Genomic DNA, 16535 nt, shown 5'->3' on the forward strand with positions numbered 1-16535 from the left:
TTAGGTGCCAAATATACTTCCTTGTGATGCAGTGTGTGCACACCAGGGAATGATCTCGCATTTTGCATGGTACAGCGAGTACTCTTTTCCTTAACATGTAACAAACTGTAGCTGTCTTTCAAAAATATCATTTTAGTGCATCAGCATCAGAACCCCCCATGTTGGAATAATCCGTCGGTCTGAAGCCTCAGCTGACAGAGTGGAGGGAGTGAAATCCACCTTCACGAAATTGCAGGGAAGAGGGAAGAAGAGAGGGCGGGAGGAAGCGGTTGGCTAGCGGTTGCAAATCTGAGTCGAAGGGTGGAGTGGATGTGTCACTGATGGATGGGATTTCATCGGGTGAGTGGAGTGGGGGTGTCAAGTAGTGATTGATGGTACCCATTCGTACAGTCTGACCCTGTCAGCGGCTGCTCGGTCCGGCAGGAACATAATGCTAACTTTGGCTTATGGGGTTTAACGTCCCAAAGCGACTCGGGCTATGAGGGGCGCCACAGTGGAGGGATATAGTAATTTCGACCAACAGTGGCCCTTAACGTGCTCCGACATCGCACAGCATCTGGGCCTGTTGTGTGTCACCATCGGAATACAACTGCCGCAGGCGGGGTCATACCAGCGTCTAATGGAATTTGTTTAATTTTGTCGTTACACTCACAGTAAGATTAGTCTTTCCCAAGTACAAGTTGTATTTAATGTCAGAGTCCAAGGAAGGGCAGCTTTCCAAAGCCACAGCTGGGCTTGTACAGCGTAATTAAGCAGCATTAACATCCTTTAGAATCAATTAAAGTGTTTGTAATATGATTACACAATGGACACAGTATTTATCAAGGCAAACAATGGCAGCGTATATATGCCTGCAAATGTTTAAATCAAGAATAGTATCTGCTAGCTTATTAAAAATATATCATTTATAAAATGACCGTCCAACTTCTCAGAAGTACCAAATCTGTGGAGAAATACAAATTGCAGATTTCCAATATGCCTAGGAAAATACATTTTGACTGTCAAAAAAGGATTAGGAGCACTTTATTATTAACTACGCGAGGATTGTGGAAAAATGGGTCGGGTCACACCCAATAGTGCAAAACATGAACCCTTGGAAAAGATGCGAAGTTGTGGCGCCTATGCACTCATATGCTGTGCATAATGGGCTGCCTTGCATTACCATAACCTGTCCAGATAGACTGCCACAAGTCAATAAAAATCTCCGATATATACAACCACAGTTTTCAGTTAGGTAGACATTTTATTTGTGACATTCTTAATCTAGCTGGCAGGCTATCACCAGCCCGAGGTGAATGTGACGTGCAGGATGAAACGGGTGCCATATGTGGATACTGGAGTAAATGTGATGTGATGAGCCTTGGGAGCATTCCTCTTCACATGGCGCCAGGCAGTCTTGCGGCCACATAATACAGCTGACAGTGCTTCATTCTGTAACCTGTAATACTGCAGTTACTTGCATCATGGATGCAGTTTCTTGTGGGAAAAAATTAGAATGGTAAGTTTGGTGCATTTATTACATGGTGTAAAACATGGTGTGGTCAGTTGAACTTTCCCCAGATTTTGATGATTGATGTAGGGAAAGCATTTATTATGCAAATGCATCCATTATTTAAGTAAATATGGTGTACAAAAACCTGGAATGGAAACAGAAATCAGCATCTGCAGGATTGAAACAAATTCCTAACAACTTTGGCGCAGCACCATACCCATGACTGCCAAGCCACATTTTAGCCCCTAGCCTTTCACTCTACACTGTCCTTAATCTGTTCATTCCCAATGGGCCAGACATGAGGCCGTATGGCACTCGGGTATCCGTATCTGCCTATATGGACATGCCACGTTGTCTACTACATAGCTTTTTAAACACTTGTAGCAACAGTGTCAGTTTTCTCAGAAGCATGAAACTTTGTTACGATTAGTTTTATGACACACCCAGCACATTAACAGGCATTCTAGCCAAATTATAATTTCGTTGCAGTTGGGCTTTGAAGCATTTTTCATTAATGAGTAAAAAGGAAATGACATTAACTGGGCACTATATGTTTCATCTAAGCTGCCTTCTCGACAAATAGGGGCATTTTAGAATTTCTAGGCAACAAAGTTGGCACAGTGTTCCCATCACACAACAGAAGGCTCATTGCTTGGAAGGCTGGTGGAGAGACACTGTGTAAGAGCCAAGCAAGCTCATTTATGAAGTGCTTTATCATGTGAGGGAAGGCTATTCACGGCTGTTTCTACCATGGCAATATAAGTTTGTGTCACAAATTGCACCAGCAATGTTCTGAAAAATGAGTAATACTGTTTTTCTGTTGCAGCAGTATTCTCTTTGCAAAATAAGATGAATAGTAGTTTTGCGCTGCAGCTTTCAGTGTGCAAGATGGCAGCTACGGCTTAGCCTTTTGTCAAGAATACTTTTTCTCATATGCATTGCAGAACTGTAGAACCACATATTGTCAACTGTCCTAAAAGGCAAGGTGTGTTGCTGGGCGAGTTGGTTGGGGTACATCTTGAGAAAAACAGCACTTGCAGACAAAGCAAACGAGAAGGACACACAACTGCGCTGTTTTTCTTTTGTGTGTCCTTCTTGTTCTGGTCCTTTGTCTGCAAGCGCTGTTTTTCTCAAGATGTCCTAAAAGGGCGGTGCACTGTGTCAGCACGACGCAACAAAGAGGAATGCAGCATGGAGCGACACTTCATACTAATTTTATTGAAGAGCGCATGCCTCTATGAGTGCATCACATGCACACAAAATGAAATCAAGCAGGGATGACGAAGAAATAAAATTATAGTGAATGCAAGGCAGGTATGAACAAGAAAATGAGTGCACTAATTTCCCAAAGATGAAAAATGTTTGCCAATTGTCAGAAGTTCTCTGTTGAGCAGTGCCAGAGAGGGCGTACTCACACAAGCAGATTCTGAGTAGGGAATGAGGGGCCTGAAATATCTCAATTTCTTAATTGTCGGGTTTAACATTCGGGAGCGGCACATGGGCTATGAGGGACACCATAATGGAGGTCTCTGGATTAATTTACACCACCTGGGGCCCTTTAATGCACGCTGACTTTGCACAGCACATGGCCATCTTTGTATTTTGCCTCCACTGAAATGTGGCCGCTATGGCTGGATCAAACCCACAGCCTTCGTGTAAGCAGTCTAAGAACGCCAGAGCCACTGAGGCACCGTGGCGGGATGAGTTCTCCATTCCTAGGAGGAAAGTTTTGGGAAAAAGGAATGACTAGAAAAGAAATACCAGAGGCCTGTAGTGTACCGTCAATGGTGCTGCTTGATATGGGATATGATGGCGCACCTTTCTCATGACCATGTGGGCTTCAAGAAAATTAGCAAATGACACTCCTCTTCCCTGCTGTGTCTTGAGCTTGCTATGCTAAAGCACTTTGTCAGAATAGCCTGCCAACTAGCTCATAACACAATCCTAATCCCTCACCTGAAATCTGCCATCTTCAGCTGGCAGGGCCTACAAATGCCAGCACAGTCAAATGCTACTTTCTGGCTGCTCTGCATCTGACACAAGTGTAGCTCCATTATAGCAACAGCATGCATGTGCTTGCACATGTGCACATGCGTTGCATGGTCAACACGTACTTGTGTACATGTTGTGGCAAGCCTCGCACTGCTCACTATGAAGCTCGCAGCCACTGCATGATTTGCTAGTTCTTTCCACTGTGTGCTTGAAGTTCACCAAACTTTGTGACTTTACATGCCACTGGCCATCTCCCACTCTCTCAGTACTGGACTTAGAAAGCTCAATCCTCACTTTATGCTTCCTAAATAGGGCAGATTTGCGGTGGTCTGCTCCTCCTTTGACACCTGTTGTAAAGTTTTTCGGATGTGAAATTGAAGAGTACTTTGATTAATGTATCCAATCACCCATTTACCTAGCCACCAAAGCGAGAGTACTTCAGTGCCTTGTGCATTGACTCCAAGTGATTATTTTTTGTTAATCCAATGTACTGCCTATAGCAGTAAGCCCACTGACATGCCCTCTTTGCGTATGTTTTCTCAAAATGTCTGACGAAGCCAAAGGCAATTAAGCTGATGCTCTTTGGAGTGGATACCAAGAAGTGCAGGGAGCAACTGTTGAGAGTCAGTTTCATCTGTCCACTTCATCAGAGTGTGCAGCATGTCCCTTGTTGTACTCCTGCAGTCCTTGTTTGTGACTGTATTCAGGTGCGTGCTCCAGTTGTATAGCACCTGCCAGCTGCAAAGCAGTCAACTCCTCAAGGGACCCATCACCTGCTCCCGTGCACTGCCATAAACAGGGGCATCATCAGACATAAATGCCTGACATGGTATTGTGTTTTTTCTTTGATGGCCTCGAAAAACCTCACCACAGTGCCCGTGTTCACCCTTTTTGAAATCAAGTAGGCACACGGGATACCAAAGGCATCTTGAGAAATTGTAAGCAGGGTTGTCAGTTGGAATTAGTACTTATTTATGCCATGGGTGGAGTCAATGCACAGTTTCGCTGCCCCCAATTCATAAAGGAGCTCTCGTTGTGGGAACGTCATTAATGCTCGCTCAAAGTCACCACCATGACTGTTGGGGTCACCCTTCTTCCTGTAATACAACAGTGGCGACTCATTTTCTGCCCTCCTTTCTTCGACCCATATTTATTTTTATTTATTTATTTATTTCATACTGCAGAGTCGCTCGACTCCAAGCAGGCATGAGCACGGGCATGGGCACAGATACAAATAAAAAAACACAAGATATGCACAAACTTCATGCAAGAGCAAACGATAATGCGAAAAAAAGAAACCAAAAAGACATGGGTTTCACATAGAAAAGGCTCTGAAATTATCGACAAAGGTTTCCACATTTGGGCTGTTCACTACACACTTCGGCAATTCATTCCACTCTGATATTGATTTGAAAAAAAATGAGTGTTTTACTGTGTTAGAGTATGCACGAAATTCTTGCAAATTGTCAGATGCAGACGAAAAATTGTCTGCATCTCTCTGCTCTGTTCTGCCAATCCTAAATTATCTGCAATGTTACGGAGGTCCTTAGTGGTCACAAGTTGCATCCGTGGGCTTGATCCACTTGTACCTGCTCGGATGTTGTGCACAATGGTTTTTTCTGGCACTCCTTCTGCTAACCGGCCTGAAAATGGTACAGAAAAAAACTGTTAACATCTCTGGTGGTTCATCTGCCTACAGCCATGTAATAAAGTGACAAATACTTCTGGTCGGATTCCTTCATCTTGCACTTTGTTCCTTTTCACAGGTGACACACAGTTCATCTTACTTTCATTTCACTTTTGTGGCACTGCAAAGCACACGACAAAATGGTTGTTTCAAAGCCAGATGGACTTTATTTTTATGAGCTTGAGTGTTTAAACTTGCATACAGCAATGCAAAACAGGGAAGTTATATACAGCGTGTTATAAATGCAGAATATAACAGCACTGAAAATGTGGACAAGAAAAGAATAAGGACGTGTGCTTCTCATCCTGTCCCATTTCATTCTGCATATTCAAAAAATGCACCAATTCGCCTGGCAGCAACCTTTAAAGGAGTAGAGACACCAAATTTTTGAACGCGATCTTTGTTTCTTTGGACTTTTGCACAAGACAATAGTGTACACGAGTCACAATGTAGAATTCACTTACGCCAGGTGAATAATTTCTAAGTGAATATTTTTCTCATGCTGTTTCAGTTTCAACACCTAAATGACTGCTGCTAAGTCAGAGACAATTGGAGGGCATGCCAGTCATACATAAACTGAAATATAAATGCTGCTTGTTCGTTTTTTTTTGCGATTTCAACTCTTGTGCAGGCTTGTGTTTTATATTAGTGGTTTTTCAGGAAAGGAAATGGTGCAGTAACTGCCTCAACCATGCCATGAAGGAAAGAAGGAGTGAAAGAAGCAAGAGAGAAAGAGGTGCTGTAGTGGAGGGCTCCGTAATAATTTCGACCACCTGGGGATCTTTGGGCACTGACACTGCGCAGCACGTGGGCACCTCTTGCCTCCATCGAAACTCAGCTGCCGCAGCCGGGTTCTAACCCGGGTACTCCAGCTTAGTAGCTGAACACTCAAACCACAGCCGTTCCTGTGAGCATTACTGATGAAGTGCCAAAACAGCCAAATAATTCTAATTAATGAAAGTTCACTGCAGACGATCTGTCTTATGAGAGAAAACATGGCCCTTATACAACCATTAGACTGGTGGCGTTGCATTGATCAGCAACAAAATGCCTACGCTTTTGACAGGCAGCCAAAAAAAGAGGCTAGCATCGAGTGCAACTGTCAGTCATTCAAGACACGTTTCATGGAGCTCAAGCCGACTTCTTACGGATGAAGTTCAACGTCAGCCGATTGAGCGACAGACCTAGGATAGTCAATGAAACCAGCAGAAAAACAAAAGAACAGACATTGGAGTAGTCCAGTGCTAGATGACATTCCTAATTATGTTCAGTTCGAAAGACTGGACCCCTTCCACAAAGCATCTCTAAACTAAACGGCATGAAGTTCGTACAGACTGTGCTGTGCATGCAATGTGCCGTGGATCAATTGTTTTCCAGCCTTCGATGCGACCAAGTAGGCTGAAGTGAATTGCACTGCAGTCAGATACAACTCGAGAACGAAGTGGCAGATGGCCCTTAAAGAAGACCCCCCAGTCAATGGTGTCAGCTGATTTTCATCAGTTAATCCAATTAAAGCCATATCTAAAGCCCTTTCATCTGCCACCCTCCTGCAATGCTACCCCCTAGGATTAACCATGACATCATGAGAATCGGTCGACGCCATTGGATGGCGGGCTTCCTTTGAGGGGCATTGGCCGCTGGGTTCTTAAGCTGCACAGCCCTACTATAACTTCTTCCGCCCCCTCGTTTTGTGGGACATGCCTTCTCCCACTTTACAATAGGCATTTTCGTGTTGTCCCACCTCTTTTGTGCCATAGATGCATCGCAGAAGAATAAAAATCATTGAAATGATCACTCGAGTTAATGAACAATATCTTCCCCCTAAAATACATTTCTATTGCACTTTCGTCTCCCATTTATGAAAGGTTGGTGGAGTGTAGCTTCTAAACGTTTTAACATTCCTGTACAGTCAACACAGCATGCACAAATGCTTTGTACAAGAGGAGTGGCTAACCTGCAAGCACTCCGGCATCATTCTGGGACAGCCTTTGGTGGCAGACCTCATTGAAGTGTCCGTAGTGTTTCTTTTGAAACACTACATATACCTTGCCCTCTTTCTCCATGACCTCTAGAGTAGCAAAGCAGTGTTTGCCGATTTTGCAGCTTCCTTGCCCCTTTTCCTGCCTTTGGCGCTGTTATATAGGAAGCTCTTCATACGAGCCGGAACGGTGGCAGTGCAGGTAACGTTTAAAAACCCTTGGTGCACATTCCTTCTTTCCTGTAGAAGCTACAAAATGGCAGCAAGTTTTGCTTTCTTCTGCGTCTTTCCAGGCGCAAAATTTTGAAACGGAAAGACTGTAAACATAACTAAGCACTCCACATAGTATTAGTTAATTATTAGTGTGAAAGCACAATTCCGAACGGTAAACCCCGAGCAAGATCCTGCGATGTATGTGGGTTTGTGCCAAGAGCATAGCAACGGCGACATAGCAACCACAGCCTCACAGCAGAATTGTAACATAGTTATGACACGATGCCAACATATGATGTTAAGTCCATGACCACTCATGACTAAAGCTTATGCGCCAATAAATCCAACACAACAACAACAACTCATGACTAATATGAAATTTTTAAAAATTGAGGCGTGAACAAAGGTGGGCTCCATTTTGATAAAAACGTGTACACAATGATAGCAGATGAATAACGGCATAAGGCATCCTTAGAAAGCCAACAGTAAAGTAACAAGACAAGGCAATGTTCATGAAATTCTGCTTTTGCACGTTTATAAAATTTCGGCAAAACTTCTCTGTCAATTTTTTGTGTATCACACTACTTTCATTTTTTGAAAAGCAAGGCCAAATTAAAGTTTGTACTTTTTACATACACTAATGAAAAATGCATGTGCTATGGAGTGGGCACATATGCAGTACTCTCGCACTACTACTGGCGCTCTGCCAAGTGCGCATGACAATCACAGATTTAGCTTCACATTTTTAGCCTTTTGCCTGCAGTGCAGAACTGCATTTCCCAGCTTTTTTATTGTTAAAAATTTATCAGTCATTCGCTTACTGTTTTTTCCTGCTATAGCGCATGGGGAACAATTTTTGGAGAAAATTATCAAGTTCAGGTTAAGTCATTACACGGACTGTTACATGGAAGTATTTCAATTTTACTACACCCTGCAAAAACTCATTCCTGCACAGCAACCTTTTACATGGCCCTGTCCTTTGACCACAAATTCAGGTCAGCGCTGTTGACTTCTAAAGGCAGAACAATGCTGGGCATTCTTCCTACACACTTCTGCGTGTTGCGATTGCCATGGCTTCAGCGCTTCTAAGCTGGTGCATGCCGCGACAATGTTGTGTGTCCTGTCGAGACATTGCAGGTGCCTGCAACAAAGCATAAGCAAGGCCTGTAGCAGCGAGTCTGCTCCAAGGACAAGTTTTTTTCCTGCAGTTTTTTTCCACTATAAATATGAAAGAGAGTGCACTGCTTGTCACTTTGCTTATCTAGGAGCTACGACACCAAAAAAAAAATTCTGCAGACACACATAAGACTGCTTACCAGCGAGAATGCCAAAGCACTAAAGTGCACAGTCATGCTATGTTGCAGAATGATGAGTCATGAGTGCAAGGCATGACTACGCAACTTTGTACAAACTCTGCACACCTTATGTTACTAGTAAAGTGCTGAGTCATGCTACACTTCAGAATGATTAGGAGTCAAAACTATGACTACCTAAACTTTGTACAAACTATACCTTACGTTACAAATAAGTGCAAAATGACTATGACAAGTCATGGCTTTCAAAGGTTATAGTACCTTACGTTTCACATTTCACTCGAATGCCCGCAAAGGCTACCTCTGCAGATCTGTCGCACTAGACTAAGCCCATTGAAATCTTCATGGTTCCTTTAAAAACGTGCATGTCATCGCTAATTTTGCGTGCACAAAACCACGTGCAAGTTTCGCCAGGTGAGTGTAAGCCCGTCAATAAAAAAAAGAACGCGCTTTGTGTTTACAAACTTAAAATGCGCGCACTCGAAAAGTCAATAAACTGCAACTTTTCAATCGGTAATCTAAGCGCGCGACTGCATCCCGCTTTGGCCCTTTATTGCTTTCAGTGCACGTTAAAGAACCCCAGGTGGTCGAAATTTCCGCAGCCCTCCACTACGGCGTCTCTCATAGCCTTAGTCGCTTTGGGACGTTAAACTCCATAAACCAAACCAAACCAACCCCTTTATTGCTTTGATCACTGCGTGCGTGCATGCAACAGTATAGACTTCGTTTCTTACCTTTATTATTAGAGTCGAAGACTAGATTCTCCACCTCTTCCTCGAAGTTGTGGTGCCGTCGCAGGTCACGAAGGGCGACAAAATGCTTCGGACGTAAGTCGCACAAGAACGGCCGTGCCTTACTACATGTTGTTGTTGTGACTGGGAGAAGGATGAAAAGGAAATTGCATGGGCCTGCCTACTGGCTGGATCCGAGCCACCACCGCTGCCGCGTGCAGATAGAGGAGAGATCAGAGGAAAGAGAAAAAGAAAAGACGCGTCGCAGCAACAACCGCGTCCTTCCCCAAGAATATCCTTGATGGGTGTTTTTAAATTACTAGTATTGAAGAACGCCTTGTCGCAAACCGCTGAAGCAACGCCATCGCACGTGTCCGTCTCCATGCTCAAGGCAAAAAAATAAACAAGCGAGCAAGAAATGCACCTTGGGATACCTCAGGATATTGAGCAAGGATTTTCACGAAGAGTTGAGATTTTCCCTGTCGGTTGAAGCGCAGTGTTCCCCAAAAGTCCCCACAGAGTGACCTAGAGTAGAGCTGTGACGTCTTTTCTCTGTTGGCCAATCGCAACGAGGATCACCTTCCTCTGATTACGCCCTCCGGCCCAGGAGAGGCTCAAAATTCTGGTCTATACGCTGTGCTAGAATACTTCAAGGCCAAGCGCACTCCATAGATAGGCCTCGGCGAGAGAGTGCCTTGCGCGCGGGCGATCCCTTCTTGGCTATGACTCGACTGGATCCGTCAGATGACGTCACTACGCACGCGTCACTCTTCCTCCTCACCTGCCGTCCTCCCCGAATAGGAGCCGGAGTGGGATCGCCCGTGCGCAGGGCCGGTGCCGTGACGTCACCCAACACCCATGCGCCATCTATCGACGCAAAGCGTGCGGTTCGCTCAGAGACGGTTTGATGACGTCATCTTTTTGAGACCATCTCTTGGCCTCGTCAACAACGGCGGTCGCCGACGGGATTTTGTCTAATGGGGCTACAGTCGGATACAACTCAAGAAAGAAGCGGCTTTTTCCCGTCAAAGGGCCCTCTTCCAACCAATGGCGCGGAGACACCGTGGCGCTGGGGGAGTTACCTTCCCAGCGGAAGGGCTCCTTTGTCCTCACGGAGGAGGAGAGGCTGTTGCGCTAGTGCGCGCGCCCAGTAACAGGGCATCGAGGCTTTGCTCGCGTTCGAACCGCGTTGGCCGCGGGTATCACCTCTAGTAGGCTGCGAGGTCGTTCGAAACTGGGCTTGAACCGCGAGGGGCACAGCGGGGTTTACGAAGCTTCTCCCAAGCGTATGCACCCCTAAAGAAAGCCGGGCGCCAGGCTGGGGAACGCTTGTACCCACCCATGTTTACCGATGTGTGTCCGGTGGTGGGTTTCGAACCAACCACCTCCTGCAGTCGCAACGGGCCATGCATGCTCTACCACAAGTGGAGGGCTCCGGCATAATTACGACCAAGGGGGGGGGGGGGGGGGACGTGCACTGACAGAGCAGGGCACAGGGGCGCGCCTTTGCGTTTCCCCTCCATCGAAACGCTGCCGCCGCGGTTGGGTCCGAATCTGGGAACCCCGGCTCAGTAGTCGAGGGCCCTAGCCACTAAGCCACCGCGGCAGGTGCATATCTCGCTATCATATCCATGTTTCGGTTTAAAATCTAGCTGTTTTCCGAGCAAAGAAATCAGTTGCTATATATAGTGCGCACTTCGTCTTTCTAGTGGTTTCTTCTGTGTACTTTCGTCTCGTGGTAACTGGTCCAGCGCGGTTACCTGCCTATTTAAAGTTGTGTCATAGGCTCTTTCTAAGTCGGAGGCGACTGCTATGCATTTTCGTTATGAGAAAAGCCTCCAGCAGTTTTCAAGGTACACAAGTTGGTTGTTGTAAACACCTTCGTCTAAACTCACACTGGTGAATGTTACAACACTCTCGAGTGATGTTGCAAATATATTCCTATGGAAGAAAATTATGAAATTCCCTACCTCGCCGCAGAATGCTGCGTTCACTGTGTAAAAAAAAAATATTTTGAGAGGAATAGGTCTATATAGCAAGTGGCGGTTTTTCAGGTTTTAAAAGCGGGAGAAAAGTGGCTCACGCCCATACCTGAGGCATCTGTAACGTATCGCATATTTAATGAAAAACTTTAAGAGTCTGGCGAGAGGCGAGAAATTGGATAGCGGACTTACCCGGACAGAGGTCTGCCTGTTTACTGGCAGAAATTACAATATTTACAGAGGGTGAGCGGGCAATTGATGTTTTAGAACAGCGGAGGCATTTGTCATACATTGGGCATAGTTAGGCTGCTGCTGCTGATGCTGTACTGATTCTCCCTACTGCGTTTTTTTTGCTTTCCGGGAGTATACTGTACGTATTTCAGAAATAAAACTGTAGTTTCAGGAACTACAGACGGCATAACAATGTCCAGGTATACTTGTTCGCTTCTTGTTCTAGAGTGTTGTGTGAGTACCGTGTGTTAATACCAAAGGAATTGTGCAATGTGTGTGGTCGACGAATAACCTTCGAACCTCTTACCTCACTTGCTTCACGGTATTAATCTGTTTATTTATCGTCACGGATCATCACTGAATCGTCTGCAAAACGGCAGGTTCATGACATCTGAAAGTCTTAACCTTTATTTAGTTACCTCAGTTTAAACAAAAAAAAAGGACGGCATCCTTTGAATCATCCAGCTCTCAACCGCGGTGTGTTCCACAGCGAGATGGTTCGCGCCCTCACCCTCGCGGTCTGTCCTCGAGCAGGCGTCGGTGAGAGACCGTGCGCCGAGAACTTCTGAGAACAGTCCGCATTGCGCTGAGTGGAGAGAACAGTAGTTGTTTGCCATATACTTTTGTGTTGGACAAGGAAGACGACGAAGTCGCCACCGCTGCACCTACCGTCATGCAGTTCATGCTTGCACGACCCCAGCTCGCAATGGACGATGTTCACGGAGCCCTACTGCAAAGGCCTCGGTAGTGTCGACAGCGCCGGCCCCTCTTGCGAACGTGCCATAGGGGAGATGGCAGTCCCTCAGCCTTTGCCCGCTTGCATAGGAAGCCCCGTTGGAGACGTCGAGGAGGGCACTACAGTGCAGCACCTTCACGATCGCGCTCTTTCGGTGGTGATCTCTTTTATTACTCCCAAAAACAGGGGACCAGTCCAAGGACCGGTTGCACTGGCTTAGAGGAGGTCGGCGGGCTGATGGAGTTCCGCGCTCCATGGTGCATGATGCGCCGCTCGCAAACTGGACGCATTGTGCGCCATTGGCGGGCGGACCCACTTCTTTCCCCGTCATTCTCCTCCCAGGAGTGAGGACGGAGCGCCCGACCTCTCGGAACACAACGACCGACCTGGGTCGCAATATCGCCGGCAGCCGGTGGGCACCCGCCACCTCCGAGTGGAGAAGGTGGAGGAACCGTCGGGTGGTTGCCGTTGAAGAATTCCCACCGGAGGAATCCCCAAACGAAAGATGTTTACTGCGGAAGGAGGGTATGGCGAGAGCGTAGGACCCGCTTAGACTTGAACACGAGTTATGTGATGAAATTTTTTGTGGAATGGCCTCATGAGAAAAACGGGACAACTTTGTCTCTTTTTCTTGCGAATACTGTGTGTCCGAGATCCCACCCAGCTCTTTTGGTTACGGCCAATTGATATTACATATTTATTCGAAGATGAAACCGAGCCTTCGTATGAGCCGTAATGGCACGTCCTGATAGATCGTAGAAGCGGCATGCTGTGGTTGCAGCGCGGCGGCCAGTGAGGAATCGGCTACGCTCTTTTCGGTTTGCTGGTTTGACAACTCTTATTATTAACGTACAGTTTTAATTCATGTCTTCTTAAAATTCCTGCTTTACTTTCATTAGCTGTGAAAGGAGGGAGGCATTGTCCTGCCTGCGGGTGTGGGAGCATTGCCTTCGAGTCTTACTCTACCAGGATCTGCTGTAGCAAACACCCTTCACCAATAGCTTTCTCTACCTCGATGCATGCTCTCAGCTGGACACGTAATACGGACTCCACCGTTCCTGCGGCACACGTCCTTCAAGGAACCAGCAAACGCTGAGCCTTTGATCTGCAGAACCAAAGGTGTCACTAGCAATACTGGAACACGCCTCTGATCTCGGCTGAAGCAAATGGCAAAGGACTCGTTGCAAACAGAAGAGAAAGCGAAAAACTGGATAGGATACTTAAGATCCGCCTTAAGGGTACATATATTTGGAATTGGTTATTCTCTAACTTACATCAACAGATCCAATTGGGTGTCCTCGTACCACTGCTAGCGCAGTTGTGCAGCGGTTAAGCGATGCGCCACTGCCCTGCGACGGCAGGTGCTGACCCCGTTGGGGCTTGTGGGATGCCGATTGCTACTCCCCAGCAACCTGTCGCGACTGATCATTAATTTAAATGCTACCTGCCGCAATGGGCAGTTTCCTCACAATCCGGTGGACAGGTTGCGGTGATGTCACAAGGTAACGTAGCCTACGTGGACCAGCTGTCACCTGTGTTGCTTCTGTGGGGATTCATTGGTGGATTTTTCGCTTGCGGCTAACGACGACGACGCCGGTTTTTCTGCGACATTCAAGAGTCGTTACTACCCGATAGGAAATAACTTCAACGTTTCAGATTAACAAGGAAAGTTTACGTCGAACAGGACAAAAATCGAACCACCGAGCAAGGGGTCATCCTAAAGAAATTGCTTCATAACGAATGAGGAATTACTTATATCAACTCAGTTAAAATTCAGCAGTGTTTCCAAGTTAGTACGATGCACACTACGCCACTGCTTTGAAGTGGCTTACTTATTCCTCATGGTATGGGCATGCCAAGCAATCTAGATGTTGAGATAATCAATAACCAAACAAATGCGGACTGGGAGGCAGCCCTGTCCAGCTCACACCCGGGAGACTAGCTTTGGCTGGTGCACCGGGCAAGAAACGGGGGCTTCATCTGAAGTATCATTTGTTAATGAACGTTGTTCTCCCTCCATCTCTAACTATAATGACGATTCACTGCATCCACGACAACACGAGAATGGAGCCAGTGTTACCGAGCTTGCTGTACAAAGTGACTTCGCAGGACGCGATCACTGTCAAGTGCAGGGCCAGATGAAATCTTGAAATTACAGGCAGAGGAAACTGCCAAGATGCCAGGTTCGTTCAGTTTACATTGAAACGCTGTATCAATTCTCTTTTATTTTTCTGTTTGCCGCGTTGCTATAGTGGCGCATATAATCAGTTATTTACAGTAACAGCGGGTCGCTGAATTCCAAGAACAAGCGACCCGGCCGCTCATATGATGCTGCACTTTTTGTCTTGATAAATGACGAGATTGTCGTTGCAGGCGAAGTACTTCCCGAACTTGTCAAAGTGGGCGAGCGCAATTTCCACCCTGTCACGTGACAAAAGAAACAGCCACGGGATTAGTACTGGACACAGAGAGGTGACCTTTGTTTTAGCGAGTTGTTTTTGCTTCTGCGCACATTTAGGGACGCTCGAGCAAGCACGTTAAGAGTTCACAGTTCCTTGTTGCATTCAAGACATCTTCCCTCCCTCCCTCTGTCGCTGAGTGAGCGACAGTGGCGTTTGCACACCCCACATCTGTTGCACCTTCAAAGGCATTTTATCTCAGAAGTTAGTCTGCGAAAGTGGTTCCGGTTAGCATGGAGAAAATTACCAATTACAATTGCAATTACTGCCTTAAACTCACTTCCGTGGACCACTTGGTGTTCAAGCTCAACATAATCGTGTGACCGTACAGGCCACGTACTATACAGCGCTCCCTAGCCCACTTGCATGACCTCACTAGCAGCCCAGTCAGAAATCACAGCAGAACATTCTCTGTCGTCACAACAGATATTCTTGTAGTATTTGACTTCTCGTGACGACAGAAGTTCTGCAGACAAGAGCGCCTCTTGTCGTAATGCACAGTCTTCTGTCAACACGACAGAACTATAGCCTCATAGCGGGGCCAGAAGCACACAAAATGTTATCGTTACGATATCATGCCAGAAATGTTCTGTCGTATCTTGGACACGATTCTGTCATTTTTGACTGGGCGGTGAACATGCGAGTACCCCTTGCTCATAATAAGACGCAAGCATCTTTTTACATCAGCGAAAGTTCCCAGTATATACAACTGTGAGAAATGATGTGAGTGCGAAGACGACACAACAAAGTGAAGCACGCGAACTTCACAAACTCTCTTCCGGTTTGTCTACACTAGAGCACTGCGCGGGCCTCAATCTGAGGCCCGTGCCCGGCCCGGGCCCGAGACCTGGAGCCCGAGCCCGGCCCAGGCCCGCGGCTTCAAGCCCGGGCCCGGCCCAGGCCCGCTGAATTATCGCTCTAGCGAGCCCGGCCCGGCCCGTGAATCCCGCAGTGAAGCCCAGCCCGGGCCCGGCCCGGCCCGTTTCACAGTAACGCTTGAGGGATACTGCTCACTCTGAGCAAGTAGACCGCTACTAGACCGATAGGAAACTGGCCGACAATGGTTCGGAAACCACAGTTTGGCTTGCAGAAAGTTGGTTCTTTTTAACCCAGAAGGAATTGATTAAGAGTAATGTTCGCAGGCCCTCTTTTGGACAGTGATCTCGTGTAGGTGCGCAAAGATGAACTCGAAAGTTCCGAGAGCCAAATAAAAAGGGCTGCATACGCGCGTAATAGACTACTTTGCATTCCCCCATGATTTTAATAACTTATATTTTGCTGCCCGCGAAGTATAAACATTAAAGCTGCCTAGCAAGCAGTAGTATGACATTTTTTTTTAGTGAACGCGATCTCACAGGTTGGACTCATAGCCGAACTGGTCGCCTTTCAGCAGAACCGAAAACCTATAAAAGGCTTGAGTATTTCACGGTGTGTGTTTTGAAGACTGTAAGCGTCCTAAACTAATATGTCCTTCCCGAATGCATTTCTAATAGCGCATAGATATGTTTTGGGATGACGAACGATCAATGGCCAATTAAGAGCGGTTGAATTTTACTCTTACTGGTGGAGCAGAACATAACGCGCAAACCATACGTGATAACTTACACGGCAAAACACTTGTCATGTCGACCAGGCTGAAGAAGCGAGGAGGGATAGAGGTGGTTATGAGATGAGATTTACAAACTCTCGAGAGCTTTTTTGGCTATTTCATTAATGAGACG

At 46.4% G+C, this 16535-nt stretch overlaps 1 protein-coding gene and 1 long non-coding RNA gene across 2 annotated transcripts in view; both read right to left on the minus strand.

Annotated features, from left to right (window-relative positions):
- Positions 1-1223: 1223 nt before the first annotated feature.
- On the minus strand, positions 1224-2532 carry LOC149362860 (uncharacterized). Its single transcript, XR_016289058.1, has 2 exons — positions 1521-2532; positions 1224-1438 (listed from the first exon to the last, which is right to left on the minus strand). It is a non-coding gene; the product is annotated as an uncharacterized LOC149362860 (long non-coding RNA).
- Positions 2533-14647: 12115 nt separating this feature from the next.
- LOC149362861 (membrane metallo-endopeptidase-like 1) overlaps positions 14648-16535 on the minus strand; it is a 45813-nt gene continuing 43925 nt past the window's right edge. The window contains exon 18 of the mRNA XM_089569833.1: positions 14648-14776. Within this exon, the coding sequence (XP_089425959.1) occupies positions 14677-14776 (100 nt within the window). The 3' untranslated portion in view covers positions 14648-14676. The remainder of the gene's footprint in view (positions 14777-16535) is intronic.

This window comes from Amblyomma mixtum, chromosome 2 (assembly GCF_055824585.1).
Source record: "Amblyomma mixtum isolate Tamu chromosome 2, ASM5582458v1, whole genome shotgun sequence".
NCBI classification, from domain to species: Eukaryota; Metazoa; Arthropoda; class Arachnida; order Ixodida; family Ixodidae; genus Amblyomma; species Amblyomma mixtum.